General features: G+C 41.5%; 2 protein-coding genes and 19 non-coding genes across 24 annotated transcripts in view; 2 read left to right on the plus strand and 19 right to left on the minus strand.

Moving 5' to 3' along the window:
- LOC130164943 (GRB2-associated-binding protein 1-like) overlaps positions 1–13,157 on the plus strand; it is a 20,627-nt gene extending 7,470 nt beyond the window's left edge. The window contains exons 5-13 of the mRNA XM_056369952.1: positions 1–63; positions 1,322–1,404; positions 1,550–1,659; positions 2,383–2,678; positions 8,884–8,955; positions 10,524–10,620; positions 11,336–11,465; positions 11,753–11,887; positions 12,269–13,157. The exon at positions 1–63 is cut by the window's left edge and continues 578 nt beyond it. Coding sequence (XP_056225927.1) covers positions 1–63; positions 1,322–1,404; positions 1,550–1,659; positions 2,383–2,678; positions 8,884–8,955; positions 10,524–10,620; positions 11,336–11,465; positions 11,753–11,887; positions 12,269–12,457 — 1,175 coding nt within the window. The 3' untranslated portion in view covers positions 12,458–13,157. The remainder of the gene's footprint in view (positions 64–1,321; positions 1,405–1,549; positions 1,660–2,382; positions 2,679–8,883; positions 8,956–10,523; positions 10,621–11,335; positions 11,466–11,752; positions 11,888–12,268) is intronic.
- On the minus strand, positions 1,901–1,974 carry trnan-guu (transfer RNA asparagine (anticodon GUU)). The gene has a single exon. It is a non-coding gene; the product is annotated as a tRNA-Asn (tRNA).
- Positions 2,834–2,907, minus strand: trnan-guu (transfer RNA asparagine (anticodon GUU)). The gene has a single exon. It is a non-coding gene; the product is annotated as a tRNA-Asn (tRNA).
- On the minus strand, positions 3,082–3,155 carry trnan-guu (transfer RNA asparagine (anticodon GUU)). Its single transcript has one exon. It is a non-coding gene; the product is annotated as a tRNA-Asn (tRNA).
- Positions 3,551–3,624, minus strand: trnan-guu (transfer RNA asparagine (anticodon GUU)). The gene has a single exon. It is a non-coding gene; the product is annotated as a tRNA-Asn (tRNA).
- Positions 3,953–4,026, minus strand: trnan-guu (transfer RNA asparagine (anticodon GUU)). The gene has a single exon. It is a non-coding gene; the product is annotated as a tRNA-Asn (tRNA).
- Positions 4,270–4,343, minus strand: trnan-guu (transfer RNA asparagine (anticodon GUU)). Its single transcript has one exon. It is a non-coding gene; the product is annotated as a tRNA-Asn (tRNA).
- On the minus strand, positions 4,737–4,810 carry trnan-guu (transfer RNA asparagine (anticodon GUU)). Its single transcript has one exon. It is a non-coding gene; the product is annotated as a tRNA-Asn (tRNA).
- trnan-guu (transfer RNA asparagine (anticodon GUU)) lies at positions 5,002–5,075 on the minus strand. The gene has a single exon. It is a non-coding gene; the product is annotated as a tRNA-Asn (tRNA).
- On the minus strand, positions 5,265–5,338 carry trnan-guu (transfer RNA asparagine (anticodon GUU)). The gene has a single exon. It is a non-coding gene; the product is annotated as a tRNA-Asn (tRNA).
- On the minus strand, positions 5,582–5,655 carry trnan-guu (transfer RNA asparagine (anticodon GUU)). Its single transcript has one exon. It is a non-coding gene; the product is annotated as a tRNA-Asn (tRNA).
- Positions 6,049–6,122, minus strand: trnan-guu (transfer RNA asparagine (anticodon GUU)). The gene has a single exon. It is a non-coding gene; the product is annotated as a tRNA-Asn (tRNA).
- trnan-guu (transfer RNA asparagine (anticodon GUU)) lies at positions 6,314–6,387 on the minus strand. Its single transcript has one exon. It is a non-coding gene; the product is annotated as a tRNA-Asn (tRNA).
- trnan-guu (transfer RNA asparagine (anticodon GUU)) lies at positions 6,802–6,875 on the minus strand. Its single transcript has one exon. It is a non-coding gene; the product is annotated as a tRNA-Asn (tRNA).
- Positions 7,197–7,270, minus strand: trnan-guu (transfer RNA asparagine (anticodon GUU)). The gene has a single exon. It is a non-coding gene; the product is annotated as a tRNA-Asn (tRNA).
- trnan-guu (transfer RNA asparagine (anticodon GUU)) lies at positions 7,462–7,535 on the minus strand. The gene has a single exon. It is a non-coding gene; the product is annotated as a tRNA-Asn (tRNA).
- On the minus strand, positions 7,566–7,639 carry trnan-guu (transfer RNA asparagine (anticodon GUU)). The gene has a single exon. It is a non-coding gene; the product is annotated as a tRNA-Asn (tRNA).
- On the minus strand, positions 7,831–7,904 carry trnan-guu (transfer RNA asparagine (anticodon GUU)). The gene has a single exon. It is a non-coding gene; the product is annotated as a tRNA-Asn (tRNA).
- On the minus strand, positions 8,316–8,389 carry trnan-guu (transfer RNA asparagine (anticodon GUU)). Its single transcript has one exon. It is a non-coding gene; the product is annotated as a tRNA-Asn (tRNA).
- trnan-guu (transfer RNA asparagine (anticodon GUU)) lies at positions 8,581–8,654 on the minus strand. The gene has a single exon. It is a non-coding gene; the product is annotated as a tRNA-Asn (tRNA).
- Positions 13,158–14,023: 866 nt separating the features above from the next.
- Positions 14,024–18,126, plus strand: LOC130164048 (programmed cell death 1 ligand 1-like). Of its 4 annotated transcripts, XM_056368435.1 has the most exons (5): positions 14,024–14,545; positions 16,376–16,431; positions 16,522–16,881; positions 17,058–17,254; positions 17,846–18,126. In XM_056368435.1, the coding sequence occupies exons 2-4, from the start codon at positions 16,383–16,385 to the stop codon at positions 17,213–17,215; spliced, it is 567 nt and encodes a 188-aa protein (XP_056224410.1). In that variant the 5' UTR covers positions 14,024–14,545; positions 16,376–16,382; the 3' UTR covers positions 17,216–17,254; positions 17,846–18,126. The 4 variants fall into 4 exon arrangements, with proteins under 4 accessions (XP_056224410.1, XP_056224408.1, XP_056224411.1 ...); XM_056368433.1 differs by having other exon boundaries at positions 17,058–18,126; XM_056368436.1 differs by having other exon boundaries at positions 17,061–18,126.
- Positions 18,127–19,640: the final 1,514 nt, after the last annotated feature.

Consider the following 19,640-nt stretch of genomic DNA (forward strand, 5'->3'; position numbering starts at 1 on the left):
AAGGAGGAGGTGGAGGCCTGCCGAGGAGCAACACTGTCACTATACCAGGACGTACGCAGACAGGTGAGAGGAGGACAGTGTGTCCTGGCTTATCTTTCTTTAAAGACGTCGTTTTAAAGGAATGGTTCCACACTTTTGGAAATCTACTTATTTCTCAAGAGACTTCCAAGAAATAGTCGGGCACATAATTCACATTTTTGCACAGACTAAACAAATGACATTCACTGTATTTTATTTTAGCTTTTTTTGGGTTTTCCACTAACTCCAGAGAAAGTTATCTGTCTCTTTAGCTGCTAAATCCACCGCTTTGTTCACCAGCGAGACTCTGTTCGTCTTCAGTTGGTTTATCAGAGTTTAATTTGCTGGAAACAGCTGTCCGCCATGTCTGGAACTGAAGTTTGTGAGAGTTGTGAAACTTAACCAAACATTTGCTGTAAAAACCAAAACAATGAGCTAAAAGAGGCTAAAAGGCTTTAGAGAGCTGCAGAGTCGGGTGATAACTCTGTGTGGTTTCTTCACTGCAATTAAATGAATTGTTAATATTAAACAAATGTCTTATTTTGTGAGCTTGAGCAGTGCAAGCTAATAAAGCTAAATATATATATATTTATATATCTACTGCTAGCTAGCCCTGGGCTTTCATTCCCATTTTTTTAAATTTAAAAAGAAAGAAAAAAGAAAAATCGCAAAAATTAAAGAGTAAAACACTGAAAAACCAAATCAGCCTTTTGTCAACACCTAACTGTTGACGACACCCTGACAAGCAAGCAATCGTATATTATTTTTATTTAGTGTATAATATTGTTGACTTAAATGTAATCATCAATGCAAAAGTCTAAATCATTTAAAATAATGACCAGAGACACAAACTGAAAGGACTTCTTATAGAGGAAAGTCTTTCTGTACGTAGTGTATTTGGCCCTCAGTAGCATTGTAAGTAAGTAAAAGGAAATAATCTAATGTTGACAAATCAGTATTTAGTTTCAGTGGCTGTGAAATCCCAGTAGGAGGCTGCAGCAGAGAGTTTAATACCCGGTACGTCAGAGATCAGAGAGCACTATAGTTATAAAGAGGCTTTATTGTGCAGACGTGGCAGCGTGGATGGATTATATCCTTACAGCGGAAACAATTTGTTCCTGTTTGTACCATAATTTGATCGGCATTAGTTTCATTCATAAGACGAGAACTTTGCCCCACAACAGAACAAAGAGGGGTTTTTTCCCAGGCCTGTTTCGGTAAAAAATGATTACCCAGTGTTTGTTCCTGAGCCACACACAGTTGGTTTACTGTCTATATTAGTGTTTGTGCTCTTGTGTTTCAGGTTGTGAGTCTTTTTACACCCCTCGGTCGCTGTCTGACAGAGCGAGCATGTTTGACTTCAGCGAGAGCTTCAACAGTTACTTTGTAAGTGGAAAGTTTGAAAATTTAAAGAATAAAACACTATATTCTTGAAAAGAATTTATTTTCTTCCGTTCCATATGTTGTATTTTATCCGAAAAGTCCAATTCTGTTAACTCTTGGTTTCTTGATCTTTCTCTCTCTCTCTCAGTTTAATAAGGGCATGGTACCGCTGGGTAGTGTTTGCTCCGAAGATGATGATGTGGATGAAAACTACGTTCCCATGAGTGCTGCCACCACTGAGCCTCCTGTTGCACCGAGGTTAGTCAGAACATACATGATATGATGAGAATTTGTTAACGTTTTAAAGAGGATTTTCCTTCCAACTGTACGACTTGTCTTAATTGAAATGTAGGTACATCAAGTGTTAGCAAGACTCTCATTTCTTTCAAGCATATTAGCTATTGCACTTTACTTTGGGTTTCTCTAACTGTTACCTCTCACCACAGAAAGTAGGTTTTTTTATTCCACATGGTGTATCCTTGTTAATTTAAGTGTAAAACGTCCCTGGGTGGGCTTGAACCACCAACCTTTCGGTTAACAGCCGAACGCGCTAACCAATTGCGCCACAGAGACGAGTTGGGCTGGAAGGGGGTGTGGCCTCAATTTCCAATCTCCATTCACCTGTCATTGCTTAATTCTAGGCCTCAGACTTGTCAATAATCAGGTTTCACCCTCATGGACCCATATATAGAGACATCACCTCTTGTAGTACCTTTCAGATCCATCAGAATCCACTTAGAGGAACACTGAAATCCCCCCAAAAAACATCTAAAACCCTCTTAGAGCCTCAAAATCTCCTCAAAGATCCCGGAAGAACAACATAAAAATCTGATGAGCTCAAGATTCCACTTAAAGATCCATTTAAACAATTGTGGAACATTCTCAGATTCAGCCAGAACCGCATGAACGAGCAGTAGAACCCGTCAGGGATCGCTGGATTTCCTCCCCAAGAAACGTCAATAATTTCTTCTTCCCTTCCAGGGTGCCTCCAGCTCCTCCCTCTGACTCCTATATCCAACTCCAAGATGGCAACTACGTCCCCATGACGCCCCTCAACCCTTCCCTTCCCAATCACCCCATCGCTGCCACAGTTGACCTGGCAACCCTGGGGAGGCAAGTACCTCCACCCATCCACATGGGCTTCCGTAACTCCACCATGACTCCGGTCGCTCCCCTGACCCCGCCGCTCTGGAGGAATACCTCAAACACTGCCAGCGGAAAAGAGGTCGAAGCAGTGCCCCCTCCGATCCACCGCAACCTCAAACCACAACGCAGAGGTGAATACAATATATATCAGGAATTTATGGATAACCCCATGTGACTGGATGTTTAATTTCTTCATAGTTCCATATCTGGAACCATCAATAAAACTAGTTAACTAGAGTAGGTTTTTAATTCTTGATGATGTATCTTTGTCAGGTTAAGTCTAAAACGTCCCTGGGTGGGCTTGAACCACCAACCTTTCGGTTAACAGCCGAACGCGCTAACCGATTGCGCCACAGAGACGTGTTTGATTCCTTCCAGACGTCAGGCTTGTCATTAATCAGGTTTCTGCCCGTCCTCTAAAAACCAAAATTCACTGAGTGTTTGTTATTTGGGGTTTCTCTTACCCTTATCTGTCATCGCAGAAAGTAGGTTTTTCATTCCAAATAACATGTTGTTGTTAATTTCAGCCTGAAACATCCCTGGGTGGGCTCGAACCACCAACCTTTCGGTTAACAGCCGAAAGCACTAATCTATTGCGCCACAGAGATGTGTTTAGCTAAAAGCGGCGTGGCCTCGATCTCTAATCTCCACCCACCTGCACTTTTGATTGTTTTTAGTACCAGTGTTTCCTTCTCGAACTCGGGCTTGTCATTAATCAGGTTTCTGCCTGTCCTCTAAAAAAAAAAAATTCTTTGAGGGTCATCATATAAGTTATATAATGCTACTTCCTGAATTTATCTGTAAATTCATTGACTTTTTGTTGTGTGTAAAACACCAAAACTGTCTTAGTTAGAGTTGTTGAAGGTATAACTTTGAAGCATTGAGTAAATCACCACTGATAAAGTCTCCTATTTAGTCTTTGGCATTCATGGTTTTGCTCTGATGTTCATACACCCTTCCTTATTCATCTTGATGATGTATCTTTGTCAGTTTATGTGTAAAACGTCCCTGGGTGGGCTCGAACCACCAACCTTTCGGTTAACAGCCGAATGCGCTAACCGATTGTGCCACAAAGACATGCTCATACTGAGGGGGTGTGGCCTCCATCGCCAATCTCCACCCACCTGCATTTGTTATTTCTAAGACTTTTAGTAAAATAAAGCTGCTTCCTGAATTCAATCGCCACTCCTTAAATTTTTTGTTATGTGTAGAACATGGAAACTTTATTGTTTAGAGTTGTTGAAGGTATAACTTTGTACCATTGAGTACATCAATAATGGTAATATCTCCTATTTACTCTTTGACGTCTATATTTTTGCAGTGAGGTTCATTAAGTCCTCCATTGCCATCACAGACATGAAGAGTCTCATCTAGATGATGTGTCCTTGTTTATTTAAGTGTAAATCGTCCCTGGGTGGGCTTGAACCACCAACCTTTCGGTTAACAGCCGAACGCGCTAACCGATTGCGCCACAGAGACTTGTGTAGCTTAAAGGGGGTGTGGCCTCGATTTCTAATCTCCACCCACCTGCATTTGTGGAGGGGGGGGGTTTGTATAATTGATTCCTTCCAGACGTCAGGCTTGTTATTAATTAGGTTTCTGCCCATCCTCTAAAAACCAAAATTCACTGAGTGTTTGTTACTTGGGGTTTCTCTTACCCTTCATCACAGAAAGTAGGTTTTTAATTATAAATAACATGTCGTTGTTAATTTAAGCCTGAAACGTCCCTGGGTGGGCTTGAACCACCAACCTTTCGGTTAACAGCCGAATGCGCTAACCGATTGCGCCACAGAGACATGTTTAGCTAAAGGGGGCGTGGCCTTGATCTCTAATCTCCACCCACCTGCATTTGTGATTGTTTTTAGTACCACTGTTTCCTTCTCGAACTCGGGCTTATCATTAATCAGGTTTCTGCCTGTCCTTTAAAAAAACTAAATTCATTGAGGGTCATTATTAGATACATAACCGTACTTCCTGAATTTATCTGTCAATTTATTGACTTTTTGTTTTGTGTAAAACACCAAAACTGTCCTAGTTTGAGTTGTTGAAGGTATAACTTTGAAGCATTGAGTAAATCACCACTGATAATGTCTCCTATTTAGTCTTTGGCATTCATGGTTTTGCTCTGATGTTCATACAACTTTCCTTTTTCATCTTGATGATGTATCTTTGTCAGATTATGTGTAAATCGTCCCTGGGTGGGCTCGAACCACCAACCTTTCGGTTAACAGCCGAATGCGCTAACCGATTGCGCCACAGAGACGTGTTCATATTGAGGGGGCGTGGCCTCGATATCGAAGCTCAGGCTTGTCATTAATTAGGTTTCTGCCCGTCCTCTAAAAAACAAAATTCACTGAGTGTTTGTTATTTGGGGTTTCTCTTACCCTTACCTTTCATCACAGAAGGTCGGTTTTTCATTCCAAATAACATGTCGTTGTTAATTTAAGTGTAAAACGTCCCTGGGTGGGCTTGAACCACCAACCTTTCGGTTAACAGCCGAACGCGCTAACCGATTGCGCCACAAAGACATGGTCATGTTGAGGGGGCGTGGCCTTGATCTCCAATCTCACGCTTGTCATTAATCAGGTTTCTACCACCTCTAAAAAACAAAATTCACTAAGTGTTTGTTATTTGGGGTTTCTCTTACCCTTACCTGTCATCGCAGAAGGTCGGTTTTTCATTATAAATAACATGTCTTTGTTTATTTAAGTGTAAATCGTCCCTGGGTGGGCTCGAACCACCAACCTTTCGGTTAACAGCCGAACGCGCTAACCGATTGCGCCACAGAGACTTGTGTAGCTTAAAGGGGGTGTGGCCTCGATTTCTAATCTCCACCCACCTGCATTTGTGGAGGGGGGGGGTTTGTATAATTGATTCCTTCCAGACGTCAGGCTTGTAATTAATTAGGTTTCTGCCCATCCTCTAAAAACCAAAATTCACTGAGTGTTTGTTACTTGGGGTTTCTCTTACCCTTCATCACAGAAAGTAGGTTTTTAATTATAAATAACATGTCGTTGTTAATTTAAGCCTGAAACGTCCCTGGGTGGGCTTGAACCACCAACCTTTCGGTTAACAGCCGAATGCGCTAACCGATTGCGCCACAGAGACATGTTTAGCTAAAGGGGGCGTGGCCTTGATCTCTAATCTCCACCCACCTGCATTTGTGATTGTTTTTAGTACCACTGTTTCCTTCTCGAACTCGGGCTTATCATTAATCAGGTTTCTGCCTGTCCTCTAAAAAAACTAAATTCATTGAGGGTCATTATTAGATACATAACCGTACTTCCTGAATTTATCTGTCAATTTATTGACTTTTTGTTGTGTGTAAAACACCAAAACTGTCCTAGTTTGAGTTGTTGAAGGTATAACTTTGAAGCATTGAGTAAATCACCACTGATAATGTCTCCTATTTAGTCTTTGGCATTCATGGTTTTGCTCTGATGTTCATACAACTTTCCTTTTTCATCTTGATGATGTATCTTTGTCAGATTATGTGTAAAACGTCCCTGGGTGGGCTCGAACCACCAACCTTTCGGTTAACAGCCGAATGCGCTAGCCGATTGCGCCACAGAGACGTGTTCATATTGAGGGGGCGTGGCCTCGATATCGAAGCTCAGGCTTGTCATTAATTAGGTTTCTGCCCATCCTCTAAAAAACAAAATTCACTGAGTGTTTGTTATTTGGGGTTTCTCTTACCCTTACCTTTCATCACAGAAGGTCGGTTTTTCATTCCAAATAACATGTCGTTGTTAATTTAAGTGTAAAACGTCCCTGGGTGGGCTTGAACCACCAACCTTTCGGTTAACAGCCGAACGCGCTAACCGATTGCGCCACAGAGACCTGTGTAGCTTAAAGGGGGTGTGGCCTAAATTTCGAATCTCCACCCACCTGCATTTGTTGGGGGGGGGGTTGTATAATTGATTCCTTCTAGACCTCAGGCTTGTCATTAATCAGGTTTCTGCCTGTCCTCTAAAACCTAACATTGGCTGAGTGTTAGACTTTTAGTAAAATAACGCTGCTTCCTAAATTCAGTCGCCGCTCCTTACATTTTTTGTTATGTGTAAAACATGGAGACTTTATTGTTTAGAGTTGTTGAAGGTATAACTTTGTACCATTGAGTACATCAATAATGGTAATATCTCCTACTTACTCTTTGATGTCTATATTTTTGCAGTGAGGTTCATTAAGTCCTCCATTGCCATCATAGACATGAAGGTTCTCATTTAGATGATGTGTCCTTGTTTAAGTGTAAATCGTCCCTGGGTGGGCTTGAACCACCAACCTTTCGGTTAACAGCCGAACGCGCTAACCGATTGCGCCACAGAGACTTGTTTAGCTAAAGGGGGCGTGGCCTTGATCTCCAATCTCCACCCACCAAAATTTGTTATTTCTAGTATCGTTGATTCTTTCTAGACCTCAGGCTTGTCATTAATCAGGTTTCTGCTTGTCCTTTCAAAACTGAAATTTTTTGTGTAAAACATGGAAACTTTATTGTTGTTGTACCATTGAGTACATCAACAATGGTAATATATCCTATTTACTCTTCGACGTTTATATTTTTGCAGTGAGGTTCATTAAGTCCTCCCTTCCCATCAAAGACATGAAGGGTCTCATTTAGATGATGTGTCCTTGTTTATTTAAGTGTAAATCGTCCCTGGGTGGGTTCGAACCACCAACCTTTCGGTTAACAGCCGAATGCGCTAACCGATTGCGCCACAGAGACATGCTCATGCTGAGGGGGCGTGGCCTCGATCTCCAATCTCAGGCTTGTCATTAATCAGGTTTCTGCCTGTCCTCTAAAAACCAAAATTCACTAAGTGTTTGTTATTTGGGGTTTCACTTACCCTTACCTGTCATCGCAGAAAGAAGGATTTTCATTCCAAATAACATGTCGTTGTTAATTTAAGCCTGAAACGTCCCTGGGTGGGCTTGAACCACCAACCTTTTGGTTAACAGCCGAACGCGCTAACCGATTGCGCCACAGAGACATGCTTGTCCTTGTTTATTTAAGTTTAAATCGTCCCTGGGTGGGCTTGAACCACCAACCTTTCGGTTAACAGCCGAATGCGCTAACTGATTGCGCCACAGAGACATGCTCAACTTGAGGGGGCGTGGCCTCGATATCGAAGCTCAGGCTTGTCATTTATTAGGTTTCTGCCTGTCCTCTAAAAACCTAAATTCACTGAGTGTTTGTTATTTGGGGTTTCTCTTACCCTTACCTTTCATCACAGAAGGTCGGTTTTTCATTCCAAATAACATGTCGTTGTTAATTTAAGTGTAAAACGTCCCTGGGTGGGCTTGAACCACCAACCTTTCGGTTAACAGCCGAACGCGCTAACCGATTGCGCCACAGAGACGTGTTTAGCTTAAAGGGGGTGTGGCCTCGAATTCTCGCTAACGCGCTAACCGATTGCGCCACAGAGACGTGTGTAGCTTAAAGGGTGTGTGGCCTCGATTTCGAATCTCCACCCACCTAAATTTGTTATTTCTAGTATCGTTGATTCTTTCTAGACCTCAGGCTTGTCATTAATCAGGTTTCTGCTTGTCCTTTCAAAACTGAAATTTTTTGTGTAAAACATGGAAACTTTATTGTTTAGAGTTGTTGAAGGTATAACTTTGTACCATTGAGTACATCAACAATGGTAATATATCCTATTTACTCTTCGACGTTTATATTTTTGCAGTGAGGTTCATTAAGTCCTCCCTTCCCATCAAAGACATGAAGGGTCTCATTTAGATGATGTGTCCTTGTTTATTTAAGTGTAAAACGTCCCTGGGTGGGCTCGAACCACCAACCTTTCGGTTAACAGCCGAATGCGCTAACCGATTGCGCCACAGAGACATGCTCATGCTGAGGGGGCGTGGCCTTGATCTCCAATCTCAGGCTTGTCATTAATCAGGTTTCTTCCCGACCTCTAAAAACCAAAATTCACTAAGTGTTTGTTATTTGGGGTTTGTCTTACCCTTACCTGTCATCGCAGAAGGTCGGTTTTTCATTATAAATAACATGTCTTTGTTAATTTAAGTGTAAAACGTCCCTGGGTGGGCTTGAACCACCAACCTTTCAGTTAACAGCCGAATGCGCTAACCGATTGCACCACAGAGACTTTTATATAAGCAGAGAACAGCAACCGAAATCACATTATCACATTAAACTTAATCAAATTGGACAGAAATACAATGTGTACAATGTCTAAAGAGGTTTACAATTTTACAATTATCACTTAACAATGAGATTTCTGTCACTCATGGTTCATGAAAATGTAATTTTCTACATGTTAACAGTAACAATTCTTCTTGATTTTCTCTTCTTTATGATGTTGTGTGTCACTGCAGGGATCGGTGGTACTCAGCCCGTGGAGAGTCGCGACGGACAGACTGCTGGCGAGCCGAAACATAAAACGAGAGGTACTAATACCACCTTTACTGATACATAAAAACTCAACAAGAAATAAATCTTTATTCAAGACTGTTTTGGCAAATATTAAAACCCTTTCAATAGGAATAATGTACAGCTCATGTTCCTCCACCAAGGATCCTACCTACCCTAGGAAGTATGTTCATCTGATTTACATCCACATCACAGACTTAAATAAATACAACTGTTCCCAAATCTTATCGAGATGTTTCTTTGGTTTGGTAGGAGCTACATATAGACAGGACGCTGAAACATGGAAACCAAGTCTACGTTCTTGTCTTCCATCAATACTTTTGGCTCACTTTCTAACACAAAATAGTCACTGGATCCTGTCGGACACAGTAAAACATATTCTTTCTTTGTTTGTTCAATCAGAAAAACACTTTAACGCTTTGATTATTTGCGGTTTCAGATAATAAAACCTCTTTGGTTAATGAAACGATCACAGAAAGTCACAGAAAGTGTCTGCGAACGCGTCTGTTTCTGTTCCCGAAACAGTCGATCTCCACATTCTTCACTCTGTGTCTCTGTCCGTTACTCATTTCTCGTCTTCCTTGTTCCCCCTCAGCCTCTCTCAGTTTTAATTATTTACCCGCCTCCACTTTGCTCAACAAGGCTGCAGTACAAAGGCATGACAGTCACACACACTCAAACACACAGTGCCATATATAGACCTGTAGCTTATAGAAACCTTCACATTAAATATGAATAAAGTTTCACTCAAAACACTTCTGCTTCATTTCACGTTTTACTTCCTGTGAAGAGCTTTTATTGGCCAACATAATAAGTCTCATTAGTCTTTTTTAAATTTTTTTACTTAACTTATGTCTTAAGTCAGATGAGGACACTTTGGCAATGACGAATCTGATGGTTTACCAATCTCTGTCCAAAATGCTTCATTATTGTTTTATATGTATTTTTATAGTGTTAGATTAGGACTCCCACCTCATGTAAGAGCCTGGACCTGTGTTTGTCCAACTACAATCATCTGCTTGTCCCTCATTAGTGCCTTAGTTTGCCTCGTCTTGTGGGGGGGGACAGGTTTGACTCATCCATACTTGCAGGACTTGGCTCTGTATTGCCCATGTTACACTGCATCCTCCTGATAGGCCTTTTATGGTTTCAGATTCTCTCTTAATTTGCACAGTTTTAGTTTATTTTATGGGTAAAAAGATGAAAGGAAAGGTCCCAAATTCTTACAGAGTCAAAAAAACAACAACAAATCAAATGGTTTACCTGCAGATAAAGACTTGTCACCCCATGTGAGACGTCAATGTCGACCCTCCGATCTTTTCCTGATCTACCAAACAGAGTCTTAGCATATCAGCCATTTTGTACTCCATCCATCCATCCATCCATCTGTCCATTTTCTTGCTTTTATCTGGGGTGTTTTATAAATGACTAAAGCGGGAAGTTATTCCAAAAATCCAGAGCTTGGAAAGTAAAAATCCCCTAAATGCACAGATGAAACTGACTGTTTTTTTTGGCATAAAGCTTCTTTACTTCTGTGGTAAACTGAGAAGTGATATTTCTCTCTCTCTCTCTCTCTCTCCCCCAGTGAAACCAGCTCCCCTCGACATCGCTCCAGTGCAGCAGGACTGGCAGGAAGTCCCGCCCCCTGTCCGCTCACCTGTCACTCGAACCTTCACGCGAGAGTAAGTGGTGAGGCACAGGAGTAGCGCTTCAGTGGTTCACTGCAGCGTCAACAGAACAACACTTTACAACAACACTTAAATATTTAATGTATAAAACACAGTCAGAGAGCGGCTTGATGTGTGAATGTGTGTGTGCAGTTACAATGAGCTGTGTTGTACTCTGCCGCCCCCGTGTGGTGGTGAAGGAGTACTGCAATTTAATTCTACTAACCTAGATGTGGTACTGAAGTAGATGAAGTAGAGAGATTACTCTTTCTAGAAGGAAAAAGTGTAAAAACTTGAAAGTAAAAGCATGTGGGAGTCTTATAACTGTGAGTCTAAAGAGTAAAAACCTGCTTTCTGCTGAGAAATGATCATTTTTAATTGATCGTTGGTTAATTGATACTAGTGTTATTATATAGTGTTTACTTACTTATATTACAATGACAAAAATGATTCAGTGCATTGGAATTTCTCAGACCTCATCATAACATAATCTGTCGATTATTCCCTCGATTGATCGTTTGGACTGTGACTTCCTGGTGATCAAGGTGATGAAATGTCACTTTACCAAAATGTTAAGACGAGGAAAAGCAGAAAGTTTGGGTCTTTTACTTAAAGTATTAATCGATCACTAAAACAGTTGCCATCAATCAACTAATAAATTATTTGACTAATATACTATACTAACTAAAATGTGTGTGTGTGTGTGTCTGTGTCTGTGTGTGTCTGTCAGTCCGTCCAGTCGTCGGTCCGTCAGGCCAAGCTCTTCTCACAGCTCGTCCCCGTCGTCAGACTCAGACGATCCGGACGACAGTTACGTTGCCATGACGACCTCCAGCCTCAGTTTCAGTGCTGGGGAGCCGGTAAAAGACTTTGCCTTCTCTCCATCCTTTATGTCCTTTCTTTTTCTTTGTTTTTCCTCCCTTCAGTTTTTCTTCCATCCTTATTATCCTCGTTTTCTTTCTCTCTGTCCTTCCTTCCTTTCCTTACATCCTTACATCCTTCTTCCAATCTAGTATGTTCCCTTTCTTCCATCCTTATTTGCTTTTTAATTTCCTTGATTCCTATTTTCTATTTGTGATGTACTAAATTCTCAGTGTGTGTGTGTGTGTGTGTGTGTGTGTGTGTGTGTGTGTGTGTGTGTGTGCAGTCTCTTAGGCTTATGCTGCACCGGGCTTCAGAGGGCGGAGTCAGCAGCCCGTTGCTACGGCGAGCCAGAGGCGATAAACAGGTGGAATACCTGGACCTGGATCTCCACACCGGGCAATCGACACCAACAAGACAGGTAACCCCGCTCTCTCTTTCTCTCTCTGCCTTAGTCCTGTTTGTTTCTATGGATTATTTTCTTATCATTGTCCAATATTTGATGTTAAATGTGGAGGTTAGCCATTAGAGGGCGCCAAGTCACCACTGTCTCTTCACATACCTGTTGACACTCTTCATCTGTTGTATAGTTGCTTCACTAATTCCCTCTCATGTTTTATTTTATATTTTTATACTTTATATTTTATATTTATATATTTTATACATTTATAATTTGTACAATATATTGATAAGAAAGTATATCTGCCTCGTCATCGGCTGCATCACATCTTTTTTCCACAGTTTTATTTTGAAATTCTTTGGATGGATCAATACATAAGTGTGTGTGCGTGTGTTTAACCAGAAACGTTGCACGGCGGAAGGTGGAAGCGGCGGCAACAAGCAGGCCGGAGGTGGCGAGGAGCGAGCGCCACGGGGTGAGCGCACACGTGTGGACTACGTGGTGGTGGACCCCAAAAGAACCAAGGCCCTGAGGAACACCAGGGAAGCATGGCATGATGGGAGGATGTCCACAGAGAAGGAGAAAAGCTAGAAATCCACAGACACACACAGTTAATTAAAAACCTCTTAATCATCTTTGAGGCTGTAACAGGAAGAAAACAGACACATTACTCTTTACTTTCCTTAAAAGTAATAAATTACTTCCTCCTTGAGAAAACTCATTAGCTAGGAGATGTAATCTATTTACTATCTGTGATGCCACGTTACGATAAAATGAAGTTACTGAGGGTTTATAAGTTACAACGAGGTGTAAGCACATGAAGACAGAGATGAAAGGATGAATATTCTGCAGTTTTGTCGCTTTCAAGAAATTCAATGGACAGACCACAGCTGACAACAAGTTAGTCCGTCTCCCCCCTAAACCGCAACGGCTCATACTGAAGATGTAAGATTTAAAAATGAGTCACAAACTCAGTAATTTCCTGTCATGGCTTTGGTTATTACTCAGACCGGAAGACTACTTCCTGATTTCAGAGTAGGGTCTCCAGTAACGGTGTAAATGAGAAGGTGTGGGTCAACATAAAGCAGAATTATTGTGATCAAAGAGGAAACGAGTCGTCTGCACTGGTGGAGAATGAAAACAGCAACATTGACACAGTGACGAAGCAGATGTTCTGTTAATAAATCAGATTAATGTCATAATTCAATGATCCTTTCAAATCAAACTGTTACTGCTGAATTATTTCATTGATTGATTCATTAAGAAGTGTGTCTGTGGGGGGGGGGGGGGGGGTAAATAAATGAATAAACACTACACACCACTCTTTGGGCTTCCTGTGTGTTTTTATTGATTTTGATGTTGAGTGTAAGATTAAAAGATTAGAAGAAGGCAGAGGAGAATACAGCAGTTTATAGTTTTAGGCAGATTTGCTTCAACTTCAGTTTTGAAAGCTTCCACTATCAATGCTAAATTCCCAGCTGTTAAATTGACCTGAAGTGACCTCTAACTTGAATCAACCTCTGCTGCCCCCTGCTGGTCACGTATGACCCGATTAGAATCTGGTGGTCAAAGGTCAAAGGTCAACTTCACTGTCACTTCGTAATGCTATGCAAAAATACCTCTGGCTATTATTCAATGCTGTAACTCAGGGGGGAGAGACTGTGGCCATATTTATTGCATCTTGGCCGGTTGACGGAGGGATACAACCACGAGGCCGTCATTCTAGTTCTGATGGTTTTTGTATGATATTTTGTTTTACCTGTTTTTCCACTGAAGTTGCATCCGCCATAATGTTCCTGTTCTAATGCAGCTTTACTGTCTTGTCTGACTGATGTTTAGCTGTTTTTGTTTAAGGAAAATATTAACTTTAAATAAAAAAATATTGCCTGAAAAATGAAGTAATTTAACCCAATGAAGGGTTAATTAGCCCTGAGTGTTGTCTGCAGGTTGGGAAAACAAAGAGTTGCACCTATACTGCAGTAGAAAACAGCAGTTGTTTGTTTATTGTTGTTGTTGTTCTTTATTGCAGGTAGAAGTCATAAAAAATCGGTCAGTGAGACTGAAAGTGTATTTGTACTAGAAAACAGGACGTTTTGTGTTGACTGATCTCAGTGACGTGACGTGACGTTTCCACGCCCCTCTTTTAAGATAAAGATCTTCCTCGTGAACACGGAGAACAGAAGCAGCGGGATCGAAAGCTGCAGCGCTGAGTTCATGGATGTGTAATGACTCCCGCTGTTCGTGCAGCGGGGTGATGCTGGTCGCTGAGCCGAGGAGAGAGTGTTGGATCCGGGACAGACGCAGACCGGGGACACCGTGGACACGATTATTTAATGTTGTCCTCTTCCGCATTTCTTTACTCCGACTCTTCAGCTCGATATTGTTGCAGCGTCACGTGCAGCGCGCAAACTGATTTAAAACTCGCATTACGACAGTGATGATCTCCCTCTCTGACCTGTCGTCCTGGCTCCTCTTGCCGTAGCATATTGTGGATGTGGGAACACTGGTCTAGGAGCTGTTTCTCTGTCAGCCTGGATGTTGGGTTTCAGTAGCACCAAGTGCCTTGCTTAAGGGTTCATATATCCACACTGGATCCCTGACCGGGAATCGAACCCCCGATCTCCTGTGCCAAAGTCAGTAGTGTCGACCACTGAGCTGAACTGACTTCTGTTACCTGAGGTATTGAGTATTTCTGATCTATATATAATCTTGGTCCTGTGTGTGTGTGTGTGTGTGTGTGTGTGTGTGTGTGTGTGTGTGTGTGTGTGCGTGCGTGCGTGAGTGCGTGCGTGCGTGCGTGTGTGCTCTGATCTCTGAAATGTTGACTTCGTACAGAACCTCCATTCCACCGTGATGTTCTTGTTTTCCTGGGCCTGATAGTGTAGAGCCACGTTACGAGGTGTAACTGTACCTGAGAGGACAGAGGTCAAAGTTCACTGATGCTCTGAATGTTGTATCACGGGCTGCAACAACTTATGAACCCCTGTGTTATTCCTTAAGACTATCATAGTATATCAGTACTTGCTCCTTAATAATGACAATAATAATAATAATAATCATACAATGTGTCTGTGTTGAAATTCAGCAAAGATGGTTAGATATGATCTTGTGCATTGGATCCCACAAATCCTTCCTGTACAAAAGACGAGTCGGCTATTTAATACAGACTATAAATAAGTGTTTAAATTAAGCAGTAATTTAAGCTAAGGTTTTAGCTTTAGCATCTAAAGTACATCAGCTAACAGATTTGCATGTGGCAGTGTTGGACATCTGACTGAAAATCTCCAAACTTTTCTCATATATTTTCTTATTAGGAAGTTATTTGTCTGCAAATCATCAAATGAAAATATATTGAGTCTAACAAGACTGAGAGTCTACAGCCATGCTAGATGATCTGTGATGCTTTGAGCTAAATGCTAACACCAGCATACTGACATACTCACGGTTACACCTTCTAACCGGTTTAGAAGATATAACGTCCACCATCTTGCTTTAGCATGTTAGCATTAAGAAACGTAGAGCATGTAGAGAACGTCATTAGTTTCAACATTTTTCTTTATGTGAAATGAAGTGAACGTGTGAACCAACCACAGACACATGAGGTCAGGGCCACAAGCTGCAGGACCATCAACATCATGAAGAAATGGCGGCTGCAAAGAATGGGAAGAGTGAAAATGACCGTGATCGCTCATGTCTCCACATCTGTATTCCAGCTAACTGTTACTCAGAGTCTTGGTTTGTGAATGTACGGTGTGATTCATCATAACACAACATAACATAACATAACACAACACAACATAACATAACACAACATAACATAACATAACATAACATAACATAACATAACACAACACAACATAACACACACCAATTACCTTGAGTCTCTTCTGTCCAGATGACACATCCTGAGCAGCAGACGAGCAAAGTGATGCTCCGCTGAACCCTTTATATACTGTAGCTATTGATGATTTCCAGATTCTGAGCTGTTTCACAATTATCTGATGTGAGTAAGTCACATGTGAGATTCCCAGTTTCTAGTAGTAGTAGTTCTCCTCACCCGCTACACACTGACTGGTATTATATTATTATTGTTGAGAGGAGAGAGGAGGATGATCTCCCTCTCTGACCTGTCGTCCTGGCTCCTCTTGCCGTAGCATGTTGTGGATGTGGGAACACTGGTCTAGGAGCTGTTTCTCTGTCAGCCTGGATGTTGGGTTTCAGATCATCCATATATCCCACATCATGTAGTTTTCTCTCTGGGGTTACCTATGTTTTGTTCCAGTTCCATTTATCAACCGGTTCATATATCCACAAGGGTCCGGACTGGATCCCTGACCGGGAATCGAACCCCCTGATCTCCTGTGTTAAAGTCAGTAGTAGTCAGTTTTATCTGCTGTTTTTTTTATTTGCTGTTTTGTACATTTTGACTTGTGAAGTCAGTGAAGCTCTAAATTACATCTTTTATCAGGAAATGTGTTTGTGACTCTTCAGCTCTGTCTCCTCTCACAGGGAGAAGATGATCTGCTGCATCCTGCTGCTCCTCACACTCACCTCCTGTGTCTGTGGTTAGTTTACTCCTTCACTTTATTATCTAGAAACTGATACAAGTCCTCAGTTAGTCTGCTCCTCACTTTCCCTCTCTGTCTCCTCAACAGGAACATTTGTAGTGAATGTGACACAGAGCTCCTATCAGGCAGAGGAGAACCACAACATCACACTGGAGTGGAGCTTCACAACCAAACCTCACACTCCACCTGACTTCCTTATTATCTTCTGTGAGCTGTTTACTGATCTCAGAGAATCAGTCCTGTATCAGCTACGTGAGGGTGTTGAGTCCCCAGAGTCTCAGGATGAACAGTTTTCAGGACGAGTCCAGTGTGACAAAGACGTCCTCAGAGAAGGACGAATCAGACTTCATGTGTCCAGACTGAGGACTGAGGACTCAGGACTGTACAGGTGTCAGGTCCTCACCTCTGATGGGAGGAACTTTGCTAAATGTCGACTCAACGTCTCTGGTGAGTAGATCCAGTAGAAGTTTCTTTACAACCCATGAAGAACAGTATTGTTGACTTAAACTGCTCTCCAGTAGAAAGCAGTGGCACTTTATTCTGTTGCTGTTGTTCTGTTTTGTTTATTAGTGAAATGTTTTTTCTTTACATGAACAACACAGATTTGTTTGGTCTCTTTGCAGCAGCGAGGGATCGGCCTGAACCTGAGACAGAACCTGAGACAGAACCTGAGACAGAACCTGGAGAACCAAACACAGCAAGTCGGGGAAGGATCAACCTCTACTGTGAACTGAGATTGACAGCAGCTGTTGTTCTGACTCTTTTTATTCATTCCTCCTGAGGAAAGTTTCAACTCAGCAGAAACAGTTTGATCCACAAAGTAAGTAAAAGTGTCAGAATTCAACTTTGTACCACAGACACTGAAAACACTGTTTTCCCCTTTAGTTTCTTCAGTAAGTGACTATAAGAGCCACAGGACACTGTCATCCATCATTGGCTGGACCTCAACAGTGGTATGTGGTCCAGCCAATAATAAAGTGGTCAGTAAAGTCTGTGACTGACTGACTGAGAGATGAAGTTACACCATTGGTCGGTCCAGTGTTGGACTTTTCCCATTGGCTCTTTCAAAATGATTTGGTGGGAACAGTTTCCATTACGTCTTTTACAGTGGAAACAATACACGGTCCAGTCATACACTACATCTATACCTAGTCTTATTTTGAAAGGACACCTTGTTAAACTGTGTCAGACAGATGTGAAACGTGCACTGTGTTCACTTCATGAAATAACGCTGAGAAGCTTGTCTACTTTTACTGACTTACCCATCATGCACTTGACCTGATGGTATGAAACTGTAGCAGCTCACAGGAAGTGATGCGACTGTTTGTATTGTTGTTGATGTTCTTCCATTTACTGCCTGAAAACTGTAAAACTGTATTTTTGATTCTGATTTTCTCCCTGTCTGTTACAGCTTGTTGTTAAAATCTCCAGAGAAAAGCTGTGAGTTAACACTGTTGTTAATGAGCACGGTCACTAGAGGAAGCTCTTTGTGCTCATTTAGACCATCAGACACTTTCCTGTTTTACCTCAAGTGTTTTCTTCATGTATGTTTCAGTATCATTGAACTTCTCTTGTCCCACACTCTGAAATAGTATTTCTGTATTAATCAATGAAGATAATTTGTTGAATCAACAATTCCTGAATGATTTGTAAACTTAAAAAAAAAAAAATTAAATGAATTTAACTTTTAAATCATTGCTTTTGTTATTGTTTATCTGCTGCAGGATTTCACTGATTTCACAGCTCTGACTAATTTCACTGAACTTCCTGATGGTTTGTTGAATTGTTGCCATGGATACAAAGACTGTTTAAGACATTTAAAGACACTCTCCGTATCCTTGCTGTTAGCTTACTACACCGTGTACCACCGTATTTGCCGCCAAATTTCCGCCTTGTCCATCCACTATGAGCATACAGAATCCTTTCAAAATAAACTTGCCGTTTAACAGGACGTATCAAAATAAAATCATGTAAAAGTGCATTATAAAGGTAAATTCTATTTGGGGTCATTTACAGTTTATGTGACAAAACAGTTTTACCTATGAGTCATATAATCCTCCGTCTTCTTCCTGTTTTCATATCACGGCTATTTTGACAGTGAACACGGTTACTTCACGGCTTGGTGCGTCAGAGTTCATCAAAGCTGAACTTTATGCGATATCACCAGCGAATCAACTGGTTGTTGTGATTCCATTAGAATGAATGGATTTTAAAATGCTGCTTCCACTCGCCACTTCCTGCTTTACCTCCTGCAAAAACTGGCTGAACTTTGACCTGCCAAACACGATGCACCAGTGTCCTGCCAATTTCAGAAGAAAACAGTAGGAAACGTTGGAACCAGATCTTTGGAGCTTAAACATTTCAGGTAAATATTGCTGGAAATTGTGCTTGAGATGTTTGAGTCGACTGTAAGATGAGAATACAGCCTCAGAGGGTCGGAGCCTTGTTTGTGGGACACTGTGGGTTGCACTACATTGTCACATGGATGTCCGAGACACACTGCAGAGAGACGCTCTTTCTTACTACCTGCTAAATCCTCCACAGTGTGTCTCGCCCAAAACACTAAGGTACAACCCTCCGAACCACGAAGCTGCAGCAGCTACTGTTTTATTCTGCCGTAGCAAAAAAGACGCCCTGAATGCACTTACACTGAACTTTAAAATCTTCCTCATGATGTGGAGGTGGAGTGTGTGTGCGCTGCAAAGTGGGTGGAGTTTGGATGGTGCTGATGTCCGAGTTTACCTCATGAATTTTTGCCTGCAGTTCAGTATTATAGATGTTTTAAAGGAGCCTGATGTGAAGTAACACAGTCAGTCTCTGTGTGAATGTGCAGCCCATGCATTCAAAGAAAGATGCACTCATGCACTTTTGTCACAGGCTGCACAGTTCACTGGTCTATTGGTGTGTACCACATCCAGTTTTCCTTAATACATCTGTGGTGTGAAGCCAAACATCCTCCTCAAATGGAAATCTGCAGCTAGTTTTGTATCTTCTTCAGCTGTGAAGGTCAGCGCTCAGGCAGAGATGACACTAACGAATTGGGCAACATCAAATTAATTTGACTGTTTTTCGTTAACTTTATTGAAATCCATGTCCATATAAACACATAATGAAAAAAAGTTGATTTGTTATTTTTCCTCAAGATTTTAGTTTCTTACTGTCCTTGCTACCTCCCAAATAACAGTAAATAAGCACTTTGTCATCAA

This window comes from Seriola aureovittata, chromosome 23, assembly GCF_021018895.1.
Source record: "Seriola aureovittata isolate HTS-2021-v1 ecotype China chromosome 23, ASM2101889v1, whole genome shotgun sequence".
Classification (NCBI taxonomy): Eukaryota; Metazoa; Chordata; class Actinopteri; order Carangiformes; family Carangidae; genus Seriola; species Seriola aureovittata.